General features: G+C 41.9%; 2 protein-coding genes across 4 annotated transcripts in view; one reads left to right on the plus strand and one right to left on the minus strand.

The window, feature by feature from the left end:
* jmjd1cb (jumonji domain containing 1Cb) overlaps positions 1–18,465 on the minus strand; it is a 110,118-nt gene extending 91,653 nt beyond the window's left edge. For all 3 annotated transcript variants that reach the window (XM_060864010.1, XM_060864009.1, XM_060864008.1), the window contains exon 1: positions 18,071–18,465. In XM_060864010.1, coding sequence (XP_060719993.1) covers positions 18,071–18,232 — 162 coding nt within the window. In that variant the 5' untranslated portion in view covers positions 18,233–18,465. The remainder of the gene's footprint in view (positions 1–18,070) is intronic.
* Positions 18,231–19,589, plus strand: LOC132858014 (histidine-rich glycoprotein-like). The gene is made up of 3 exons (XM_060888178.1): positions 18,231–18,244; positions 18,536–18,908; positions 18,990–19,589. Exons 1-3 carry the CDS (start codon positions 18,231–18,233, stop codon positions 19,587–19,589), a joined length of 987 nt encoding a protein of 328 aa, XP_060744161.1.
* Positions 19,590–24,996: the final 5,407 nt, after the last annotated feature.

A 24,996-nucleotide genomic window follows, 5' to 3' on the forward strand; every position in this document is an offset into this window, starting at 1 on the left:
AGGAATGATGGACACAGTGAAGACTAATCTACAGGGGTAGAGAAGTCGAGTAAAACCTGCTAGTCTCCATGGCAACACGGATCCACCAAAGACAACTAATGTAACAGGTTACATTTACGGCCCTTAACTAGAGCAAAGGTTAAGGGCCTTGCTCAGGGGCCCAGCACTGCCAGCTTGGTGGATGTGGGATACAGACTCACAACCTTCCACTCATTAGCCCAACACTTTTACCACTGAGCTACCACATGGTCAGTGAAGTTCATGAAGTTCAGCCAGTTAAAGTTAGTATCTTTATGTGTGAATCTAAAAGATTTTGTGTTGTCCTTAAGCACTATGTCAACCTGAAAACACAAACAAAGCACAGTAAAATGTTTCTGATTGATAATACTCCATAGGTTAGTCATTTCTGTATCAATATGGTTATCAGAAACATACTCGTACTCTGCATCCCTAACATAGACCTTTAGATGAGGCGAGGCGGAATCATTCCACCGCCTCTCGCCTAGACATTGTGAACGAACAAACAAGAATGGCAGAAAATTCGACAACCCAATACAGAAACCTTTCTAAATCTAACCATCACTGGATGATTTACAGATGATGTCTATTCTTCGTGTTTTCTTACACAGGGATTACAGTAGCGTTGCACCATCATCTGCGCTGTTGTTTTGGCAGGAAAGCGATGGATGGAAAAAAGATAGCAGGAGCGAGACTGCTTCCAGAAAGAAATGTCGTTTTCCTACCACGCCATCTGCCCGAACGTAGAGCGGCGGACGCATTTAACTGAGTATTAGCGCACATGTGGGAACGCCGCAGGGGGCCATCATGCAGCACATCAAACCTCTGCTCCTCTTATCCCTTTTCCTACATCAACATACACACACAAACACACACACACTAAACTACTCAAACACGTGCACATGCACACACAGATGCCCACACACTCACACGCACACACAGATGTCCACACACACACATGCACACACGCATACAGTCTTGTTCACAATATTCGAGAGCCATGTCTCTCTGAGAGCTGACTCTGTACCATGCCATGTCGCTGCTCTGAACAGCGGTTCATTCATTGATTCAAATTAAACAGTGGTACTCATGTACTGTATATGAAAAAACACACACACATACACACACACACACACACACACACACACACACACAGAGTACATTCTCAGATTCAATTCATTATCCAGCCAGAAACTTAAGTGTGGCAGAAAAGGGGCAGCGCTAATCTTGAATTACTACAAAAGCCACACGGACTGGTTATTTAGAGTAGAGGACAAATACCTCATGAAAAACAAAAGGATGGTGATACGCTGTAAGAAAGCCCGGCGGGGTTTGATCACTCGCTCCACCCCCACAATCATTTCAAACCAGACATGTAATCGCCCACGAACCTAACCAGCTCAGCCCTGGGCGCTGGAGGGAAAAGAGACAGTGAGACCACTGCAGCAGGTCTGCTAGGCAGCTGATGCAGACATTTTGGTAATAAATTCACCTTGGGTTCAGTGGGTTTATAACATACACCAGTAAGATGGGAAAGAAAAGAGAATAGAATATGAAGCAATACTAAACTGGAAGTAAGGCAACAAGCTTTAGCAGAGGATTCTGCATTATGGAGTTGTTAGAAAAAAAATCTATTCCATCACCCGAAAGTCTGTGATCTTTGCATGATTTTAGTAAAGCTGTTTTCTCAGGTTTCGTGTGTTTTCTTTCCCACCCATCATTGTCATGTATGAGCCCACAACTCACACTGGGTGACCTCTGGCTCTATGTCTGAGAGAGAGAGAGAGAGCGCAAAAGAGGGAGTGTCGTCCTGCACCGTTTCCTCTCCCCAGAGCCGCGGCTCCGCTTCACGGCGGACTTAATGTCTTTCAGCTGTGCTGAGAAATGTGAATTCCTGCTGCTATCGCATCAATCTCGCCCTGCTCACTCACCCACTTCCTTTTTTCTTCTCTCTATCTTTACACAATGTCGAGGCCGTCCAGGGAAAGCGTGAAGGGCGTGGACAAGGTTACATCACTACTATCTCCTTCGTCCTTTTTGTTGTTTTGATTATGAGGATTTATCAGCATGCGGCTCGCCAGGTGAATCTCGAAACAGGAAATCTAAGACAATAGACACACACTCACGCACTCACACACACACACTCATGCACATGTGTACACACACCCTAACAAAGTATTAAGTTCACCCCAGAGCCACGGGGCTGACATCATGGAAAACGGCTCTCTATTTTACACAATCATTACTGGCATCAGCCATGTTTCCTGTTGAGAAGCCACTAGATTTCTCAACAACCTGAGAGAAAGAGAGCGAGAGACTGGTTAAGAAAATCAAGCCAATGAATTTCAGCTGTTATTGCTTTCTTACAGCTTGTGTCTGAGAGCTGGGTTTTTACCAGATTGCAATCTGCTAAGTGTGTTTCTGAGGGAAAAAAAAACAAAACATCTAGACAAATACCGTGAAGATGACAGAGGACTGATTCAGACAACACGCTATACAAAAGTCAGCAGGTACTAGTTACCAAACCAAACGTTATACAGTACTTAGTGAAATAAATCAGAAGCTTCATTAGTGCTTGGTGATGTGATCAATACTGTGATCAGTTTTGACTGAATACACTTCAGTCCATGTGAAGTGTATTGAAGATACCACAACAAAACCGCTTATAATCAACAGCACTGTGAGACAGCAACATCTAACGTTTGGGTTATGTGTTGTGTGAGGGTTAGGGTTAGGGTTAGGGCCCATGGGATTGAACTCTGTGACATGGGATTGAGCTGTGTGACAAATAAACATTACAATAACAAACCATTGTGATGTAAAAATGTCTACAGGCTTCATCTGAACTACAGGACATTAAGACATTAACAGCAAAATAATATTCAGATATTTTTCCTGCTATTATCTCAGATTCAATGACATTTTGCACTAAGATGTCTACGACTAAAGATTACTATGGTTACGGCTCATACAACAATAAGACCTTCCCCCATAAAGAAATACTCCTAAAAAGAAACAGAATTAATATGCTTCAGCTAGTTTTTCACATATTCAGATACGCTGATAACTGCTTTAACTGATCTGTTTTCAGTACATTCAAACAAAGCTAAGATAAACTACTGCAAGCGGTTGCTGGATTTTGTTTAAGACGGTCGTTAAATCTTTGTGAATTGCTCACAGACGTGTCAGTCAATAAACAGGCAAACACCAGCTGAGCTGTTTCAAAAGTTTTGGAGATACACACGTTGCCTTGCCAAGACAGGAACACAGTGGCTCAGCTTCTCAGGGACAGACATCTGGGTGAAGGAGCCAAACAGCACCGAATGCAAACAACTAACCTAATGGAAAAATGTATTTCCACAATTCCACTAAAATCAAAATGATTAACAACTGTTTTCATCGCCTGGGACATCCATGGCTTAACACAAGCATTAGCACTAACCTCTGGTGTGATGATATGGCTGGCAGGATGAGTTATTTTATCAAGAGAGCATTGTGTGCCAATAAAAGTCTGTCTTCCATAATGCAAGTCTGTAAACAATATGTCTGAGTGGAGCAAATAATCACCTGCAAAGTAAAGAGCACTGTACTTCTCAAAAGTCTTCACAAACACATTTCTTTTCATTCTTTCAGGTCTGTAGCTACACAATGTGTACAATGTGAAATCTACACTGTGTTTGGACAGACGGGCAGAAGTCCAGACTCAGCCTGGTATTAAGCTGCCTGCTGTCACTGTGTTCCTCTCAGGCATGGCTTCATGCACAGTGATGGGATTTTCCAGCAAAGCAGAGCCAATGAAAAACCCCAACATTCCGTTATCTGTGTGTCGCGTTCAGTGAGGACGTGAATGCAGGAATGTGGAGTTTTACTGAGCTGGCAGTCGGACATATTTCTGGCATGAGCAGCTAAATCCCATGAAGATCTTTCAGAGACAACATCTGGATATAAAGATACACACGTGACTGCTACTTACATATAATACAGATATACACACACACACACACACACGTGTGTGTGTGTGTGTGTGTGTGTGTCCATGAAGCTAACAAAGTATAAAGGAATAGTGTGAGACTCATAAACAAGAGAGGAAATCATCTTTCATACAGAGGTTGAGAGAGCCATATAAAAGGTGGGAAGAAATGGAGTGTTAGCAGGAAGCCCCTGGGAGCCCTGATCTATGGCCATTTTGTGGCTGAGGAGGCCTCTGGCCTCTATATGTGAGCACAGAAGCACTAAATTAACCCTCCCCTGGTCCTGCACATCTACAGGAAAGCAACCCCCACTCGACCCTCATCTCTTTGAGCCAGATATGCCTGCCGTCGGACAGTAAAATCCACCATTGCTTTCTCACAGATGGCACTGAATCCTGCTCTACACTCCTGGTGTCATGGACTTTTTCAGCAGCTCGCCCACGCTTGGCTCGTGCTCGGAGCAGACCCCCGCTCTCAGGACCCTGGGGGAACAGACAGACGAAGACTGGGGATTGCAAAAGCAAACAAAAGTTCCAGATGAGCTCCTCTGGCTATATGTTAGAGAGAGACTATGAAAATATCATGCTCCTCTGTTTTACCTCTTCCTCACGGCCACATGAGTCTCGCAGCCAGTGAAATCTCCCAGTTCTCATCAGGGAGGTGAAAGACAAGTAAAGCCTTCGTTTCACAACTTCTCTTTAAATCATGTGATGAGATTCATTATTGAGAATGCTGAGGATTTTAGAATCTTCAACATTATATCATTAGGCATTTGTTTAACAGCTTCATTTCAGTTCCAGGTGTTTTTTTTATCAATTATCATAACAGAAGTTATTTTTTTAGAACTACTTTGTAATGAAAATTGTGGCACTGAAACCATGTTTGAAACCACTGAAACCATCTATAAGTACTGCATTATCAGAACTGTCAGTAATCACATCATCTGTATATATTACGCACTACTGCTGCTGTATATTATACAAAAAGCATAATACTGCACAATACTGTTATTTATACTACCGTGCACTTCTCACACTTTATGTACATAACTGATCTGTCATATATTCTGTATTTATATTTAATACTCATACTGTCTATATTGTATAACATCTGTATCGTCTTGTAAAGTATAATGTTATTTATGTCTGTATTGTCTTGTATAGTATAGTGTTAATTATGTCTGTATTGTCTTGTATAGTGTAGTGTTATTTATGTCTGTATTGTATAGTATAGTGTAGTGTTATTTATGTCTGTATTGTATAGTATAGTGTAGTGTTATTTATGTCTGTATTGTATAGTATAGTATAGTGTTATTTATGTCTGTATTGTATAGTATAGTGTTATTTATGTCTGTATTGTCTTGTATAGTATAGTGTTATTTATGTCTGTATTGTCTTGTATAGTATAGTGTTATTTATGTCTGTATTGTCTTGTATAGTATAGTGTTATTTATGTCTGTATTGTCTTGTATAGTATAGTGTTATTTATGTCTGTATTGTCTTGTATAGTGTAGTGTTATTTATGTCTGTATTGTCTTGTATAGTATAGTGTTATTTATGTCTGTATTGTCTTGTATAGTATAGTGTTAATTATGTCTGTATTGTCTTGTATAGTGTAGTGTTATTTATGTCTGTATTGTCTTGTATAGTGTTATTTATGTCTGTATTGTCTTGTATAGTATAGTGTTATTTATGTCTGTATTGTCTTGTATAGTATAGTGTTATTTATGTCTGTATTGTCTTGTATAGTGTAGTGTTATTTATGTCTGTATTGTCTTGTATAGTATAGTGTTAATTATGTCTGTATTGTCTTGTATAGTGTAGTGTTATTTATGTCTGTATTGTCTTGTATAGTGTTATTTATGTCTGTATTGTCTTGTATAGTATAGTGTTATTTATGTCTGTATTGTCTTGTATAGTATAGTGTTATTTATGTCTGTATTGTCTTGTATAGTATAGTGTTATTTATGTCTGTATTGTCTTGTATAGTATAGTGTTATTTATGTCTGTATTGTATAGTATAGTGTTATTTATGTCTGTATTGTCTTGTATAGTATAGTGTTATTTATGTCTGTATTGTCTTGTATAGTATAGTGTTATTTATGTCTGTATTGTCTTGTATAGTATAGTGTTATTTATGTCTGTATTGTCTTGTATAGTATAGTGTTATTTATGTCTGTATTGTCTTGTATAGTATAGTGTTATTTATGTCTGTATTTATTACTTTTGAGAGTCACAAACAGCTGGAACCAAATTCCAACACGGCCAATAAACCTGATTGTGATTGTGATAAAAATTGTGTTAGGCTAACAAATGATCTGCTAGACTGATTTGGCCAATTCTTGAACATCCGTATGGATTTTTTGTTACCTTTAAAGAAGTGTTTAAAAAATAGAAAGTGTGTAGTTTGTACAGTTACCATTAAAGTATAAATAAAATAAAACGTTTTTTAAAGTTTCAGTATCTTGGCATGTTTTGTAAAATAAATAAAGAAAAAAATTAATAAAAACAATTTTATAGATTAATTAACAGGAAAAGAAATAATAATACTATAATGTACAGAACTGACACCTTGTGCCCATTATTACAAACATCTATTATTATTGTATATGAACTGTCATTAAGCTGCTGTTATCTGGCTAAAGGGTGAACTGTAGCCTCATGTACAGTTTTTGCTCGTACACTTTCTAACACAACATAAATACTGTTGACCTATTTTTACTATTGCACATAGTTTTGAGCTAAGCATAAAATCATACTTGGTTGGGGTTATGGTTAGGTGTAGCACATCAGGTGTAGCACCATGTGTAGTGTAAGACAACACAACCAGTAACGTGGTGAGACAAAAAAACAATTTCACCTGGCAAAAACAATCCTGTTCTATTCACTGATTTGCTTTCTGGTACTCGAGTTCATTCACCTACATTCACTTCAACTCTGGGCATCAGAGCACATGATCCAGTAGAGCGCACTGGGTTCAAGACTCAACATGGAGGAACTAACCAGCTTGGAAAGTAATCTGAAGGAAAAAAGGACCAAAATTTGCTCTGTCATATAAAAATCACGAAATTGGCTTTCCTGACGCAATGGACTTAGCAATTTGAAAAAACAAAACAAAAAAGAACACGCTGAGCAACAGTGATGTACAACTCAAGGTCCATTGGAAACCTCTAACAGTGTTGTGGCCTGTTTCTTCCCTTATGTGCTGTTTGGAAAGGAAACATCAACATGCAGAAACAAAGCACAGCTCTCCAACCATTTGGAGTTTTTTTTTCTTTCTAATGGCAGATATCACTTTTCTTCTAATGTTCATCCAGCAGTTTTATATCTGCCTGATTCTATAGTTAAATTAGGGCCTGTGTTTGGTCAACATTCCGGCTTTTATAGGGCATGGCTTTCTCTAGGTCAATATCCTCTGATTCCGTAAAATCCTTGAGAAATCGCAACAATGGAGAAGAGAACAAGACATGCTTGTGTTTGCTACTGAACAATGGGGTCTATTTTTTATTCCATATTTTCACAGAATTCATTTTGTTCTTGACAAAGAGAGCAACCACCAACCACCACCTGCAGGAAAGAAAATTCCAGCAGTAACACCCCCACCCCCAAACACACACACAGAAGTCATGGCCTTTTCCTGGTCTGGCAGCCTGGATAGGGTGAAAGTAGAAGGGAAAACAGAGAGCACACTGTTTATTCTCAAATCCTCTCTGCAGGGCAGCCGTGTCTGCTCCCATACCATTAAGCTGGGACGTCCATTCACATAAAATTCACACCATCCCACACAAGTTTGTCTGCCTGGCCTGTGAATTGCATGTCATAACCAAGTCTGTTAGATTATCTGTTTTCCGTTGTTGTGAGCAAAGTCCATGTGTTGAAAGCAAACCATTTTTTATTTGTTTATTTTGCTCAGGATGAAACCACGATGAAGTCGTTGGAGCAAGTTGGTTTTGTCCTGCGGATCCTCAAATCGACTGGTGGATAGAACACCTCACGCTTGTACACTCACTCGAATAACAGGAAGGTTATGAGTTTAAATCCCATTCATGGATCCTAACAACACTCTCACTGGTCTATCAAAATTGCAGAGGCTAATAAATCATCACATGGCAAAAGTCGAGTGATTACAATGTCAAACTTAGTCACAGTGTGCGACCAGACAGTTGCCTCGCTGCTGACTTTAGTCAAAATACATTTCTGTTAATCTTTCCTTATAGCCACATATATCCTATATATAATCTTTAAATCTGTGTGTAAATGCTTGTGTAAGCCAAACTGAAACGAGTGTGTGTGTGTGTGTGTGTGTGTGTGTGTGTGTGTGTGTGTGTGTGTGTGTGTGTGTGCTGATTCTTCTCATTCACATGAAGTCACAGCCACAAAACTCCTTAAAAGTTCACGTGCACAGACAGATGAGAGAATGACAGGAACAATCAGAGCAAAGGCTGAAAGACAGAATTAGATGATATTGTGGATCAATTTTATGCCAATAAAGTATTTTATAATATGTAATTTAAATAATAATAATCATCCATCAGCTGAAGCATTTGTATACGGTGTATACATATATGTATACGGTGAATACAAATATATATACACATGTATACAAATATATTTACGGTGTATACAAATATATGTACGGTGTATACAAATATATGTACGGTATATACAAATATATGTACGGTGTATACAAATATATGTACGGTATATACAAATATATGTACGGTGTATACAAATATATGTACGGTATATACAAATATATGTACGGTGTATACAAATATATTTACGGTATATACAAATATATGTACGGTGTATACAAATATATGTACGGTATATACAAATATATGTACGGTGTATACAAATATATTTACGGTATATACAAATATATGTACGGTGTATACAAATACATGTACGGTGTATACAAATATATACACGGTGTATACAAATATATGTACGGTGTATACAAATATATACACAGTGTATACAAATATATACACGGTGTATACAAATATAAATATATATACATATACGGTGTATACAAATATATACACGGTGTATACAAATATATGTACGGTGTATACAAATATATACACAGTGTATACAAATATATACACAGTGTATACAAATATATATATATATACATATACGGTGTATACAAATATATATACGGTGTATACAAATATATATACGGTGTATACAAATAGATATAAGGTGTATACAAATATATATACGGTGTATACAAATATATATACGGTGTATACAAATACTCTGCAAAGACAAACCGACCTGTCCTCTGGTTATATGTGGGGTTTTTTATATTATTTCATTAATGCGAACAATGTAAAGTGACTGTTTCACTGAGTTCCTGACCTAGAGAAGGAAGGAAGGAAGGAAGGAAGGAAGGAAGGAAGGAAGGAAGGAAGGAAACAAACATTTTTGAAGATTAATTTCAATGAATTAAAGGGATTTTATAGATATTGCAAACACTCATATTTATGCTAGCAAACAAATTTTTTTCTTATCTAGCTTCTTAAAGCCCAAAGTAAATAAGTTTATTTTCAGCTTCTTAAACCCTACTGGATCAGTTTTATGTGGAGAGGTGAGGCAGCGTCTCTGGGATTTTCAGAACAACATGCTGAATTTGACTTTTTATAAAAATGACCCAAAAAAATTTTAATTCTACTGAACTCCAGTCCTGCAGAATGAAGATGTTTTCCAGTTAATTTTTTTTATTTCCTCTTGCGATGTGTTACATTTACAAGGATGTGTAAAGAGACTGTAGACTCTGGCACAAGGATTTCACAACAGATTTTCTTTTAGATTTCACAGTTTCATGTCATGGTGTGGAAACTTGGTTCTGTAACACCGCTAACTAGCACGTGATAAATCTGTGTTGTATTACAAGACGTAAGATCTGCACAAGCTCTGTGAAGCTGTTATTACCACATTCATACAATATTAATTAGGTATTTTATGACCATGTCACAAAATATGGACTTAATTACTGCATAAAGTCATTCTGAGTAATATCCCATTGTGCAATCAGCCTTAAAAACAATATTTGATGCCCATGAGCCAGCTTTATCCTGAGGTTCCCTGGGGTTCTATATAGAGCCTTGTGGTTCTGTGCTGTGCCAATAGATCCTTTCCCCCCCCAAAAAAAGACTGCTCTATGTAGAACCACTAAAAAGCCATGAAGCTTTAATATTTAAACAGTTCTATAATTCAGAAAATGTGTAAGGGGAAATCAGTAAAATTAGTTTTTTTTAATTATACAGAGAAAATGATCTCTATATAGAAAACACTACGAGATGTTTATGAATTAAGTTTTTAAAAAAAAGATAAACAAGCTTATTAAATTTGTGCCTGAATTCAAACTGTAATGACAGAAACACTGAAGGGGGAGTTTGGTTGTTACTAGATTTTTAGTTCAAATTTTGGTTTCCATAAAAGAAGCACGTAACAGAACCATATTAGGTTTCATACAAAACCGTTCTGTTTAAGAATGTGGTGTTTCTATTTAAAAAAAAAAAAAGCCCATGTGTGAATTGCTGGGCTCTAATTTTTTTCCACTGAGACCTGAAGCATTCTCGTACCCTTTGGGAAGCCTGTTGGGAGTCAGTTCATTTAATGAAGAAACCTCTCCACCAAACTCATATCCTTCAGGCACAAAGCACTTTGGACTGCTCGCGTTTTCAAACATTTTAGCACAGTGCTAAAAAAATGTAATTTGCATGAGAATGTGTGTGATCGTGGTCTAGTCCATATATCAGCCATGAATTTCTGTTCCAACGGTCTGCTCATTTAAATACATCAGTGGTTGGGGTTTTTTGGACACTGATGTATCCCTGTGTCGACATAACAAGGAAAAACTGTCTGGTGGGCAGATCATGCTGCGCTTTTGGCAGAACCTCAAACATCTGCAGAAGGTCAAGTTTCCACTGTATGGAACCAATCAATGGCGCCCACAGAACGGCAAACAAAGAATGGAGCTTCACACCAGAGCAGGAACCTTGCCCTTGTGTTACAGATTGACGCTCCCTCAGGCGAGATAAGCCCCGAGGACTTTACAAGAGCCGAGTGAAGTCATGCGTTTGCATGTTTCATGGACGCAGACAATCGGGCACAGGAAAAGAGAAATGCAACGCTAATGAAGCTGTTTGCAAAAAGAAAAGAAAAACGGATCTTAAACTCAACGTTAGTGTTGAAGATTTCTTGAGAGTCCTATTGACAGATCAGGGCTGTGATAAATATCGTTCTTAGACAGTTCACTGTTTGGAATAATTGTACTCTCTCAGTCCAAAGTGCAGCAGCTACATCACATGGCTCACATGCTGGAATAGAACACAGACATGCCTGTGTGTGTGTGTGTGTGTGTGTGTGTGTGTGTGTGTGTGTGTGTGTGTGTGGAGCCTGTTCCAGCTCCCAGTAGTGTACATGCCTCCCACTGGGCCTCTCTTTCAAGGTGTGTCGCACAGCCACGGCTCAGTCACACAAAGTTGCTTTTTTAGCCTCAGGCACAGCAAAAGGAATTAAACAGACGAGCTCAACAGTCCTTCTGAGATCCTGCTAAACAGCTACGCAGCCATGACAATGTGACAAAGAGACAAAACAAGCCCTCTCTCTCTCTCTCGCTCTCTCTCTCTCTCTCTCTCTCATTTGTTTCCCAGATGTGCTTCTCACGCATCCTCTCCTAAACTCGGCAGATGCTTGTGTGAAAAATGAAGACAGCTCATCATGATACATGTAGACGCCGCCAATAAAATGTATGACATGGGATTCGGACGAGATTACTACAGCTTCTCTTTATATTTCCTGCCGCTTTAAGCAGCATTCCCACCCACGTAATTGGACAATGTGAGCGTGATGCTTCAAACATTACGAGGAGATAGGACTTTAATCCAGGCTGGAGCTCTGCTTTGCCTGTTGCCCTGCTACCTTCATGAGGTAACAAGAGTTAACTTGTTTGGGGAGCAAATTTAATTAAGGGTGCATTCCTACATGCTCGGCAAATACCGGTGCTGCCACCTCAGTTAGAAAAGGGCGCAGGAGTCGTTTTGGGCTGCTGCCAAACTGCTTTTGAGCAAAATCCTTGGGGTAACAGTCCATTTATTTGATTTGTGAAAGTATGCGATGAAAACGAATATATAGTACAGTCCAAACGAAAGCCATCTGGTTTCACTTAAGGCTGTGTTCAACAAAAGCAGAGCTGGATCAGTACAAAGAGATGGGTTGGAGGTCTGCACTGGCTCAGATGTCCAGTCCACCTCCAGAGAGCAATGAGTAAAGTGTTTGTGTTTCATGGTTCATCATTTGCTGTCTTGGACTGAGTGGCCAGAAGAACAGAGGAGCTCTGCAATGTAACATTAGTCTGGAAAGAGCCATTTAAAACACACACATGCACACACACACACGCACACACAGGAAGTGACGAATAGAGTAATAAAGAATATGATTAATTAATCATGATGCTCAGGTGACTTGCAACCTTGACGTCAGCTGAGAACACTCAGGGAACACAGGGCACACTGGGAACACAGGGCAGACTGGGAACACAGGGCAGACTGGGCACACAGGGCAGACTGGGCACACTGGGAACACAGGGCAGACTGGGAACACAGGGCAGACTGGGAACACAGGGCACACTGGGAACACAGGGCACACTGGGAACACAGGGCACACTGGGAACACAGGGCACAATGGGTGGATTGATCTTCACTTTGTTGCTAAGTATAATAGATGTTTCTGCTCATGTTGCATCACATTACATTAACATGGCAGTTCACACAGAGGGGTCAACGAGCAAGGTTCTAAAAAATCTCTGTGTTCTTTACTTTGCTTCAGAAAACAAGTTGGTCAGAGGGTTTGATATCAATCAAAATGAAGACATCTGTAACTCAGATTATTTGTTAACAGGCTGAATATATACACTATGAGCTGAATTCAGAGCTGAGTTCTTCTGCAATCCATTGTACCCTGAACCCTACAAGTTAAATGGGACGGTCATTCAACTTGGAATTCAAGGTACATAAACACAGCTGACATCAAAACAACATGGCAGCGTAATAGTCAACGGTCATGATGTACCTTTGTCCTCATTTGTAGTGGACTTGTGACACAATCCTGTCAGACACACAATACTGCCCCTATCTTACTAACATGACTATAATATCTAATATCTAATCACAAAATAATTCCTTGTTAATTAGAATGCAGCCGAATATGAAGGTGTGCAAGCAGTGGAAGACGTTTAGATCAGAACTCAGTGGGGGAAATCGACTGCAAGACTAAACTAACTAAAATTGATAAGGTGTTGTAACACTGACTGGAGTGAACAGCAGTATTATGCCGAGCTCCACTGTTTGTAAATGCATGCCAAAAAATCTACAGGGTCTCAAGAGGCACAACAGAACAGAGTTCATCCTTTCACTGGAAAGTTGAAACTGTGAATCCTGGCAAGGTCTGTGACGTGTGGATCTGAGAAAGCAAAGACATGCTCTTACTCCCTGTAAGTCACAGGCAAACACACTGGCCAATCATGTGACCTGATGTATCAGGAAGAGGACGGACAGCACTTTCCTCGAGTGTCTTCTGCTGTCATGTGATGCGGCATGAACAGAGATGCAAAAAGGTTTCTGTGTCTTGTTAGCCTTCACTACACTGCGACTGAATTAGTAACAGGAAATATACTGACCAACACTTATACTTCAGCTTATCCTTCAAACCTTGGGTCAACCACCAGGAATTAACCACTAAATTTATTGCATTAAGTCGGTCGATGGTACGGCAACCTGCAATGTTCCTAAACAATCCTAATTTATTATCATTCGAGAACGGTGTTTCTCTCTAAATCTACTCAGCTGGAGAAACATTGTGTAAGTCCTTCTGTGACAAAAAAGAAAAAAGATGTGAGTGAAAGCAGCATTTAAAGCAGTGCTAGTGTTAGTGACGCAGTATGAAGACAGATGGTGTCAGCGTGGCAGAGAACGAGTCTCACAGCACTCCGAGGGTTCAACACGGGGCTGTTAGACACAGCGGCTTCATCAGTCGTATGGCTCAGCTGCTGTTGCTATGGGATGCAGCCATTGGAGAAAGACTTGCGCTTAACCAAGGCCTTCTTTACTATCACATGCTGCACCTAACAGAAGATCTTCCTTCATGACTACGAAAAGTTTTCACTGCCCGACAAACTGCAGCTCACCTCGTCTTATCTGCTGACTTTTAGCATCAGAATAAGTGCTGATTATATTCATTACAGCAAAAGTGAGGAAAGCTTTGCTGATCCTGTGACGCATTTTAACTTGGGTAGAAATGGAAAGGTTGGAGCCTGGGAGCAGTCTGCCAGTGCAGCGATCGGCTGGAAAATAACTTTGGCTAGAACAAACATGACTGCGCTATTGTTCTCGGCCCTGACTGCAGAATTCCTCCCTCTGGGTCCGTGTTCCCGGCGAGAAGCCAGCTGAAACGGGGTGTTTCCAGGAGAGAGGCCTGCTGCAGGAAGCAGGTCACGTGAGGTCAGCCAGGTCAAATTCTGAGAAAAAAGCGGACTGTCAGAGTCGTAGTGTTGACAGATGTGTCAGGCAAAGAGCTGAGTGTGACGGCCACGCTGCAGAAAACCAGCGCACTAACAGAAGAAATGTGGCTCAGACCTCTGTGCGATCTTCACAACTCAGGAACATATGTGAAGGACATGCTCCTATTCTCCCTTTCTCTCTCTCGCACAAACATATAGAAATACAAAGTTAGTCTTAGATTCCGGTTATAATATTATATGGATCTTTACACATAACCTGCTCAGCATTAGAAACTCATGCACTCTGTCATGACCTTTTTCTGCATCACATCCTGAACTGTCCGGATTACATGTATATGTACATTTCTACTACAACACTGAAACCATCCTAATATTAACTGCTATCTTAACTCAGATTTCCATCTTTTTATTTATTTAGACTTTATATACTTTTTTAATATTTTTCCTCTTTAACTTTGTGTATTAATCGGGATTCAGGTTACACAAGGCCATGGGATCATTTCCAATTGTTTTTCCTTTGTGACTTTATTTCTGTCCCAAGTCGCCAGTACCAGTGTTTTTCTCTGAGAAAAGTTTCAGTCTGATCATTTTAATCCTGCACAGATACAAGTCTGTGATTTTCTATGGATGTTGCCTCATGTTTGTTGTTATTAATTGTTGTATTTATGCTCACACCATGTACCACTGACGCTTCCCCTGGAAATAAACACTGCTGAAAATGCTACCTTTGCTACCTTGTGATTATAAATTTTGTTTTCAAATTGTTACTGTAACTTTGGACTTGCACAAACTGAAATAAGACAGCATCTCGTGTCCACACGTGTCTTCTCTCCTCTGTGGATGCCATGATGTGAGTGGACCATGTGACTCATACATCGGGTTCTATATTTTAACTCTGTTACACTCTCATTTTTACTCAGTCTCTCATGCTCTCTCACTCACTCCTCCTGTGGTCATTTCATTGCTGTCTGGACAAAACAATTTATCACTGAGGAATTATTACAGACATTCCTCTGATAAAATTGTGCAATCCAAACAGGGCTTTAGAAATACTCGAGCCGATCTGGTTTTAACAGTGTAGCAGTGAGTGCATCTTTAATTGTAGAATGTTACGTATGTTTGACGACTTGCTCTTACACCTTGTGTAGATGTATTAAAATGGTGACTTAAATGAATCCATTATCTTTTTGCTGTTGTTTTCAGTTCCTGATCGCTCGGCTGGTTACTTTTCTGTTTTTTGATTGCACGAGCTGCAGCCTGATTAGAATTTGCATTAAAGTCCAGGCTTAAGTGCGCCGTTCAACGTTTGACCGTTCGGGCACATCAGCCGTAAATCTCTCCCGCTGATAATGCTCACTTCTCCAGTTACTGTTTAATGATAAAGAAGGCTTTATGTGTGCTTGATGTAATACGGGCGTAATTAAGACGTTTTGAAGATGCCGGTATTTACAAGACGCACTGCTGCACCCAGGAGCTGTATAACCACGCAAGTGTCAAAGTGAAGCTCGGTATCAAAGGATTAGATTGTGTACACTAGACCAACGAACAAAGAGCAAACTCTCTGCAGGCTAACTTACAGGCCAGATTCAGATGGATGTTGAGAGAGGTCCTGAACATAGCAGTCTTTATGTTGTGGTGCAGTGGGGGAGGGACAGGAATGACCGCCATGGCTCGTGTTACAGCCTGTTTTCTTAAGCCACAAATCACATGCCCACTTCCAGCACTTAACCAGCAGCTGCTGCCTCTGTGACCGAGGAAGGCGCAACAGATAGCTGGATATTTAAAATCTGAGGCATTGTGCTCTTCATTTACTGTATGATTTTAATTAGCACAGAGAATCCATTCCTGCAAGATATTGATCCTCTGAGCTCACACATGAAAAACTTGTGAAGGCAGACGGCCAACTAATCCAAATAAACCGCAAATACAGTTGAAAATGGTTAGGAACGGTGCAGGAAATATGGATGCACCGCAGAGACACTTATAAATGATGCTTCTAGTTATCAGTGCAGTTATACCTTAGTTATAATGGTATGGTTATAAGCGCTGTTTAAATTAGTGCATGTTGTGTAACAGTGTTCTCTGATAAACGCTAAAAAAGCGATTCAGAATGTAAATAAACTGACGAATGCAAACAAAAGGTTTAGTAATAATTAAAAAATACTGAAATGAAAATTGCTGTGAATTGAAATTGATTCCTGAGAGATTGATTATTTTCTCATGCATAAGAAGGATCTTGTATTGTTTCTAATTGTTAAGAATGATACGGCTATGTTTTAAAAAAATAAGATAGCAAATGCAAAATAATTCCACAGTATTTGAGGCTTGAAAATCATCCTGTAACTGCACTTAAAAGCTCCCCCCAGAATTCGGTGCACAGTGACAAATACATTAATGTTAAAACATTTTTTCTCCTGATGTCCCTGTTCTGTTCTAGTAGCACTGGTTCAAGAGTACAGTATGCCAGGGTGTGCACCTCTCCAATTTGGCTGTCCAGCATGGAAAATCCGTTCCCGTGCCCGGTTTCTGCTGATTAGCGTGAATGCAGTTGACCTCAGGCCACATCCCTTGAAAACAAACTAGCAGCACACTGTACACACAGACTAGCGTACACAATGGCACCATCCTCTCCATTCATCTCCATCCAGATGAGCCCTGTCGCCTGCGACGCAGGACTTTCTCCGTGACTGTCTGCATTTCTAGTCTGTCTGTAAACCAACCAGAAAGGTGGAGAAGACGGTCTCTGTCTCCGACCTCACAGCAGAGTGACAAATGTTTATCTGTACACCTCATATCTATCTCAGAGAACCCAGTTTGTACTGTCACTTTGTATATGCAGGTGAAATGAGCAATAATATAAAGATTTACTAGCGTCACTGGGAAAATACGGATTTAAGGACCAGAACAAAAGATGCAACCTTTGGTCTACATTTTTGAAAGGAAAAAAATATGTTTAAGAGAAAAATGAGAAAACATGATCTAGAATATTTAATATCAGCTAACTGCAGGCACAAAGAGAACTGACATTTATTCATGGGAAATAAAAAGCTCCTGAGATATTTCTACCATTATAAAACTCACAGATGTGTTTGTATCTTGTGTATAAACACAAACTCACAGCATGTAAACAAACCTCTCTGGACTTCACACATTCGGAGCTTTTTCAGAGTAATTTCTACACTGCAAACATCTCATGAACAACCAAATTGACCATAAACCGAGAAAACAACTGGACATTATGTTAATGTGCTGTTTTCTTTTTCTTGTAACCATCTGGTTGACTACAGTTTCTGCTTTATTCCATGGTGTTTGTACAGCATACAGACTGCAGGCAGCCGTTTTGTTTTTTAATTTGTTTGTTTCACGAAAAATGACAACTTTTGAACGCGATGTGAACACATTATTATAAATTCGGCTACAATCACAAGAACAACGACCAAACCGCTGCGTTGAGCAGAGAATCTAAAATAGGTTTCCAGGACAAATAAATAAATAAAAATGCGATGTGACGAGTTATAACGCGTTATAATAAGCGCACAGCGGGGTCTTACCGTGAGTTCGGGATTGTCGGTGTCGCGGTGGCTCACGGCGCGTATGACCCCCACACGCCACGGCCAGTGCACGATCTCCGCGAGCTCCGGCGGCGCCTCTCCGCTCACACACAGGAACCGCTTCCCCACCAGCTCCGGCCGCGCTTCCACAACCACCGCCATGGCGCCCTTCAGGCACACAGAGAGAGCCACAAACCCCTCGGAAACTTCAGCGCCGACGCCCTACCGACCGGACATTGACTACGGGAAAGCAGGTAAACAGAACCAAAGAAAAAGAGGAAAGAAAGAAATAAAAAAGAAAGGCAAGAATCTTGTCTTTTTGCGTGTCGACCGCAGTCCGGAGGGGGATTTAAATTTCTTTCAGCCTCCTCCTGCAAATAGCCGCTCTTTCACTCCGCCACACTGAACACTGGAGACGCATCACAGCCGCGTGTAACACTGGTATCCTTCCACCGTGCACTACAGCGCGCACTACACCGGGCACTACAGCGCGCACTACACCGGGCACTACAGCGCGCACTACACCGGGCACTACAGCGTTCACTGCACCGGGCACTACACCGGGCACTACAGCGCGCACTACAGCTTGCATTACAGCGCGCACTACAGCGTGCACTACAGCGCGCACTACACCGGGCACTACACCAGGCACTACACCGTGAACTACAGCGCGCACAACACCGGGCACTACAGCAGGCACTACACCGGACACTACACCGGACACTACAGCGTGCACTACACCGGGCACTACAGCGCACACTACACCGGGCACTACACCGGACACTACAGCGTGCACTACACCGGGCACTACATCACGCACTACACCGGGCACTACAGCGTGCACTACACCGGACACTACACCGGGCACTACAGCGCACACTACACCGGGCACTACACCGGACACTACAGCGTGCACTAGACCGGGCACTACACCGGGCACTACATCGAGCACTACACCGGGTACTACAGCGTGCACTACACCGGGCACTACACCGAGCACTACAGCGTGCACTACACCTGGCACTACACCGGGCACTACAGCGGACACTACAGCGCGCAAAACACCGGGCACTACAGCGCGCACTACACCGGGCACTACAGCGCGCACTACACCGGGCACTACAGCGCGCACTACAGCGTTCACTGCACCGGGCACTACACCGGGCACTACAGCGCGCACTACAGTTTGCATTACAGCGCGCACTACAGCGTGCACTACAGCGCGCACTACACCGGGCACTACACCAGGCACTACACCGTGAACTACAGCGCGCACAACACCGGGCACTACAGCAGGCACTACACCGGACACTACACCGGACACTACAGCGTGCACTACACCGGGCACTACAGCGCACACTACACCGGGCACTACACCGGACACTACAGCGTGCACTACACCGGGCACTACATCACGCACTACACCGGGCACTACAGCGTGCACTACACCGGACACTACAACGGGCACTACAGCGCACACTACACCGGGCACTACACCGGACACTACAGCGTGCATTAGACCGGGCACTACACCGGGCACTACATCGAGCACTACACCGGGCACTACAGCGCGCACTACACCGGGCACTACAGCGTGCACTACACCGGGCACTACACCTGGCACTACACTGGGCACTACAGCACGCACTACACCGGGCACTACAGCGTGCACTACACCGGGCACTACAGCGCGCACTACACCGGGCACTACAGCGCGCACTACACCGGGCACTACAGCGCGCACTACAGCGTTCACTGCACCGGGCACTACACCGGGCACTACAGCGCGCACTACAGTTTGCATTACAGCGCGCACTACAGCGTGCACTACAGCGCGCACTACACCGGGCACTACACCAGGCACTACACCGTGAACTACAGCGCGCACAACACCGGGCACTACAGCAGGCACTACACCGGACACTACACCGGACACTACAGCGTGCACTACACCGGGCACTACAGCGCACACTACACCGGGCACTACACCGGACACTACAGCGTGCACTACACCGGGCACTACATCACGCACTACACCGGGCACTACAGCGTGCACTACACCGGACACTACACCGGGCACTACAGCGCACACTACACCGGGCACTACACCGGACACTACAGCGTGCATTAGACCGGGCACTACACCGGGCACTACATCGAGCACTACACCGGGCACTACAGCGCGCACTACACCGGGCACTACAGCGTGCACTACACCGGGCACTACACCTGGCACTACACTGGGCACTACAGCACGCACTACACCGGGCACTACAGCGTGCACTACACCGGGCACTACAGCGTGCACTACACCGGGCACTACAGCGTGCACTACACCGGGCACTACAGCGTGCACTAGATCGGGCACTACAGCGTGCACTACACCGGGCACTACAGCGTGCACTACACCGGGCACTACAGCACGCACTACACTGGGCACTACACCGGACACTACAGTGTGCACTACCCCGGACACTACAGCATGCACTACAGCGTGCACTACACTGGGCACTACAGCGTTCACAGCGACATGGTTGTAAATTTGTTGGTATTTTTTTGTCAACAAGTTTCCAAAGGTACAGTTACATACAAGTTCCTCACAATAAAACTCTTTAATATAAAATCTACATTTAATAAATCCTCACAGTGAAATAAAAGGACCTGAGATTTTTTGCCACAACATGCTGAGTGGCTTTGGTTTATGAAGCAGGATGTTATACAGAAAAGATTGTAATCTTCATTATGCTGGAATATTTCTGATATCATTGGTGCTGTTTTTCCTCCAAAGGCGCTGGGAACCTTGTTAGAATACTTGACATGCGTGAATCTATGATATATGAGCAGATTTTAAAGTAGAATCTGTCTGCTTCAGCCTAGAACTGAAACTTTGGATCTTCTGTCAGACTTATGATCCAAAACCTGCATCTATATCTACTCTAAAATGATTCTGTGACCTCGCAATAATGATTTTGACATGGCCATATCAGGCTTCTGATGCCCTACAGTCTGAGGATGTAGAGAAATTCTGTATTGAGAAACAGCCTCATAAAAATGATTTTTAAGGCTTAATAGGGGAAATATATAAAAGGGTTAAATAGTTTAATAGTATTTAAATGAAAGTGTTAAATTTCTTTTAAAAAAAAGTAATTCATTATAAAGATTTTACCCATCATTATAAAAGGTAACAATATGCAATTTATTCAAAATATTCATAAAGGTAAAATAACTAAATGCATTTTCTTTTCCTTGAGTGTTTGATAAAAATCCATCACTTGCCATGTGCACATGTGCACTCTCTCTTTGTAGGTTTATTGCTCTTAAGGGCTGTGCCGTGATTGGAATAAAGTGGGAGTGGGGGTGCTGTTGTATGTAAAGCATGTCCACTGGCAATCAGCCCTGTGTCTCCTTCAGGTCAGAGCAATAGATGGAGAAAGGTACCCTGCTGCTGATAGAATCACAAATCATAGTGCTCCTGAGACAGCTGTTAAACTGCACCTGTCTGGTCATGAAGACACTCTGCTGCAAGCAGAATAGCAAATCAACACCAGATCAAATTGGCTAGAGCAATTTAACACGTCGCTTTATATTCCAGACTTTTTTCCTACGCCGCCCACTCGACTAACAATATGCAGCAAAATAGCAGCGTTCATTTTTTTTACAACTAGTTCATTGCAGGTGGGGTTGCGCTAACATCCTTGTCAGTAGCACCTCTGCTTAATGAGGTATTATTTAAATATTAAATAGTCTTTGTGTGAAAAGATGTAATTGCATTTTTACCTCTAACAAAAAGGCATGGAATTCCCACCTTGTGCAAATGAACCTTTTCAAATTAAATTAAATAGTTGACAGACAATAATGGGTCTTTTACAACATGGAAGGTGTGCTAGGTTATTCACAAAGCTACACTGCAAGGCTGTCTGCAGCTCTTCAGCACTTGTGTTTAGTGTTAGAATGAAAATTACTCACTCACTCATTTTCTACCGCTTATCCGAACTACCACGGGTCACGGGGAGCCTGTGCCTATCTCAGGCGTCATCGGGCATCAAGGCAGGATACACCCTGGATGGAGTGCCAACCCATCGCAGGGCACACACACACTCTCATTCACTCACGCAATAGAATGAAAATTAGAGTCATGAAAAGAAATTCCCATGAATTATAAGATTATTCAGCAAAGCCACAACTGACAAATATCTGATTATCACATGATTAACATGATTAAAGTGCATTTTAAATAGAAATACACATTTATTATCAAAACAAGACACTACTGTTTCTTTCTATATGCTATGTGTTTTGTTTGCATTCAATATGTAATTTATTTTTATAAATAAAAATAAAATATTTTATAAATTCTTCTGTAGCTTCTGGCACTCTTTCTTCTCTTCCTGATCCTGAGTCTTTTTCCTCACTACCCTTGGACTAAGCCACAGATACTTTCCTCTCATCTCTTTCCTCAACTATGGACTTTCTCTGCCCTCTGTCCAATAAACCCAAGAACACTTCTTGTTCTGCACCTTGGCTTTCAGATGTGCTGTGCAACAATCAAAGAGAGCTAAGATCATCAGAGAGAAAGTGGAAGAAAGCACATCTTGATTCTTACCGTACACTCCTGGCTAAGGTCTTCTCAGATGTGACTTCTGCCAAGACTTCCTTCTACAAGGAAAAGCTTGAAGCTTCAGCACAAGACCCTCGGAAGCTCCACAACATCATCTCTTCTCTACTCAACACCCCGGCTCCACCTGCTTCATCCTCCCTGACTGCAGAAGACTTTGCTTCTTTCTACCATGAGAAGATTGAGGAAATCTGCAGGATCTTCACTTCTGACCCGACTGCACTTACATCTCACAGTATGGATTCCCCCACTCCATTGTCGCATTATTCAACTGTAGCCGCAGAAGAGATTTTACAACTCATACAGTCTTGCAATCCTACCACCTGCCCATTGGATCCACTCCCTTCCACTATGCTCCAGATCATTTCAAAAGACCTTCTGCCCTTCATTACCACTATCATCAATAGATCCATAGCATCTGGTCAGGTACCAACTACTTTCAAGAGAGCAAGGGTTATTCCCATCCTAAAGAAACCTGCTCTGGATCCATCAGACATCAGTAACTACAGACCGGTATCACTTCTCTCGTTTCTTTCAAAAATTCTTGAACGCATTGTCTATAATCAACTGTCTGTCTATCTCTCACAGAACAACCTCCAAGATCCCAACCAGTCTGGCTTTAAAGCAGCTCATTCCACAGAGACAGCCCTTCTGGATGTCTCTGAGAAACTACATGCTGCAAGATCAGCCAAACTGTCATCCGTCCTTATCCTCCTCGACCTTTCAGCAGCGTTTGATAGGTCAACCACAAGACTCTCTTGTCCACACTCAGGAGTCTTGGGATTTGCGGATCAGCTTGGGAATGGTTTGCTTCCTACCTGGAAGGACGCTCATATCCCACAGGGCTCAGTACTTGGTCCTCTTCTTTTCTCCCTGTATACTCACTCTCTTGGGGAAGTTATTTCCTCACATGGGTTCTCTTACCACTCTATGCTGATGATACACAACTTATCTTCTCTTTCCCACCCTCAGATACCACAGCTTCTGATCAGATCTCAGAAATTTCATCATGGATGACTGCTCATCAGTTAAAGCTCATTCCTAGCAAAGCTGAACTGCTGTTCATCCCAGGTGATTCATCCCCAGGTCATGATCTTGCTATATCCCTGCACAACGATCTGATCTCCCCTTCAGCCACAGCTCACAACCTTGGGGTAACCATGGACAACCAACTGTCCTTTTCCTCTCATTTTGCTAATGTGACTCGCTCATTTCGGTTCCTACTCTACAACATTAGAAGGATTCTGCCATTTTTGTCCACACAGGCTGCTCAGGTACTTATTCAGTCTCTTGTCATTTTAAGACTTGATTACTGTAACGCACTGCTGGCAGGTCTACCTATGAACGCAATCCGTCCTCTGCAAATGAATCAAAATGTAGCTGCACGGTAGCTGAACACATCAGATTCAAAACACTGATGCTGGCCTACAAAGCCAAAAATAGACCAGCTCCCTCTTACCTCAAAGCCCTCATCACTCCTCACACTGCACCCCGCACCCTCAGATCTACCAGCACTGCTCGACTGGTTCCACCATCTCTCAGGGTAAGAGGCAAGTATACTACGACTCTTTTCTGTTCTGGCACCAAGGAGGTGGAATGAACTTCCCCTATGGGTCTGGACAGCTTAGTCACTGGCTATTTTTAAACGGCGGTTGAAGACCTACTTATTCAGGAAACACTTCAACTAACACTTCTTTCCCTATCTTTTGCATTTATTTAAAAAAAAAACCTTTGAAACTTTTTCGTTGTAACTTTGAACAATGTTTTAAACTCGTGATATCTTAAGTATGTAACCTAGTGAACCAGCATTAATGTATCCAATGATAGAGATTTAAGCACTTATGTACGTCGCTCTGGATAAGGGCATCTGCCAAATGCTGTAAATGTAAATGTAAATACATGAAATGGTAATATCATTTTTCTTTACTTGGTTAAATTAGGCAAATCAGGATATAGTAAAAGTATGCTATAAAGTAATTTGCCGAAAATCAGTTATAAAAGATACTAATGAATACTGAAGATGCCATATTAATGCAGTAAGATATTCCATAACGCAGTACTCAAGGTGAGCAGAGGTGGTGCTAAAGGCCATTTTCCATTCATCAACCCTGTGGATACACACCAAGTGTGTAGCTCAAACTTGAAGGTGAGGGCCTCCCTTAGCTATCCCAGAGCAGAGGGGACCAGTGGCATCGGATAATGGTGTTTGATTGTGACTCGATTCAGTCTCTGGTAAGTCATGCAGAGCCACATGCCACCCAGTTTCTTTTCCAACAAAAAGCAGCCTATGGATGCTGGTGAGATTGATTGG

This window comes from Tachysurus vachellii, chromosome 2 (assembly GCF_030014155.1).
Source record: "Tachysurus vachellii isolate PV-2020 chromosome 2, HZAU_Pvac_v1, whole genome shotgun sequence".
Classification (NCBI taxonomy): Eukaryota; Metazoa; Chordata; class Actinopteri; order Siluriformes; family Bagridae; genus Tachysurus; species Tachysurus vachellii.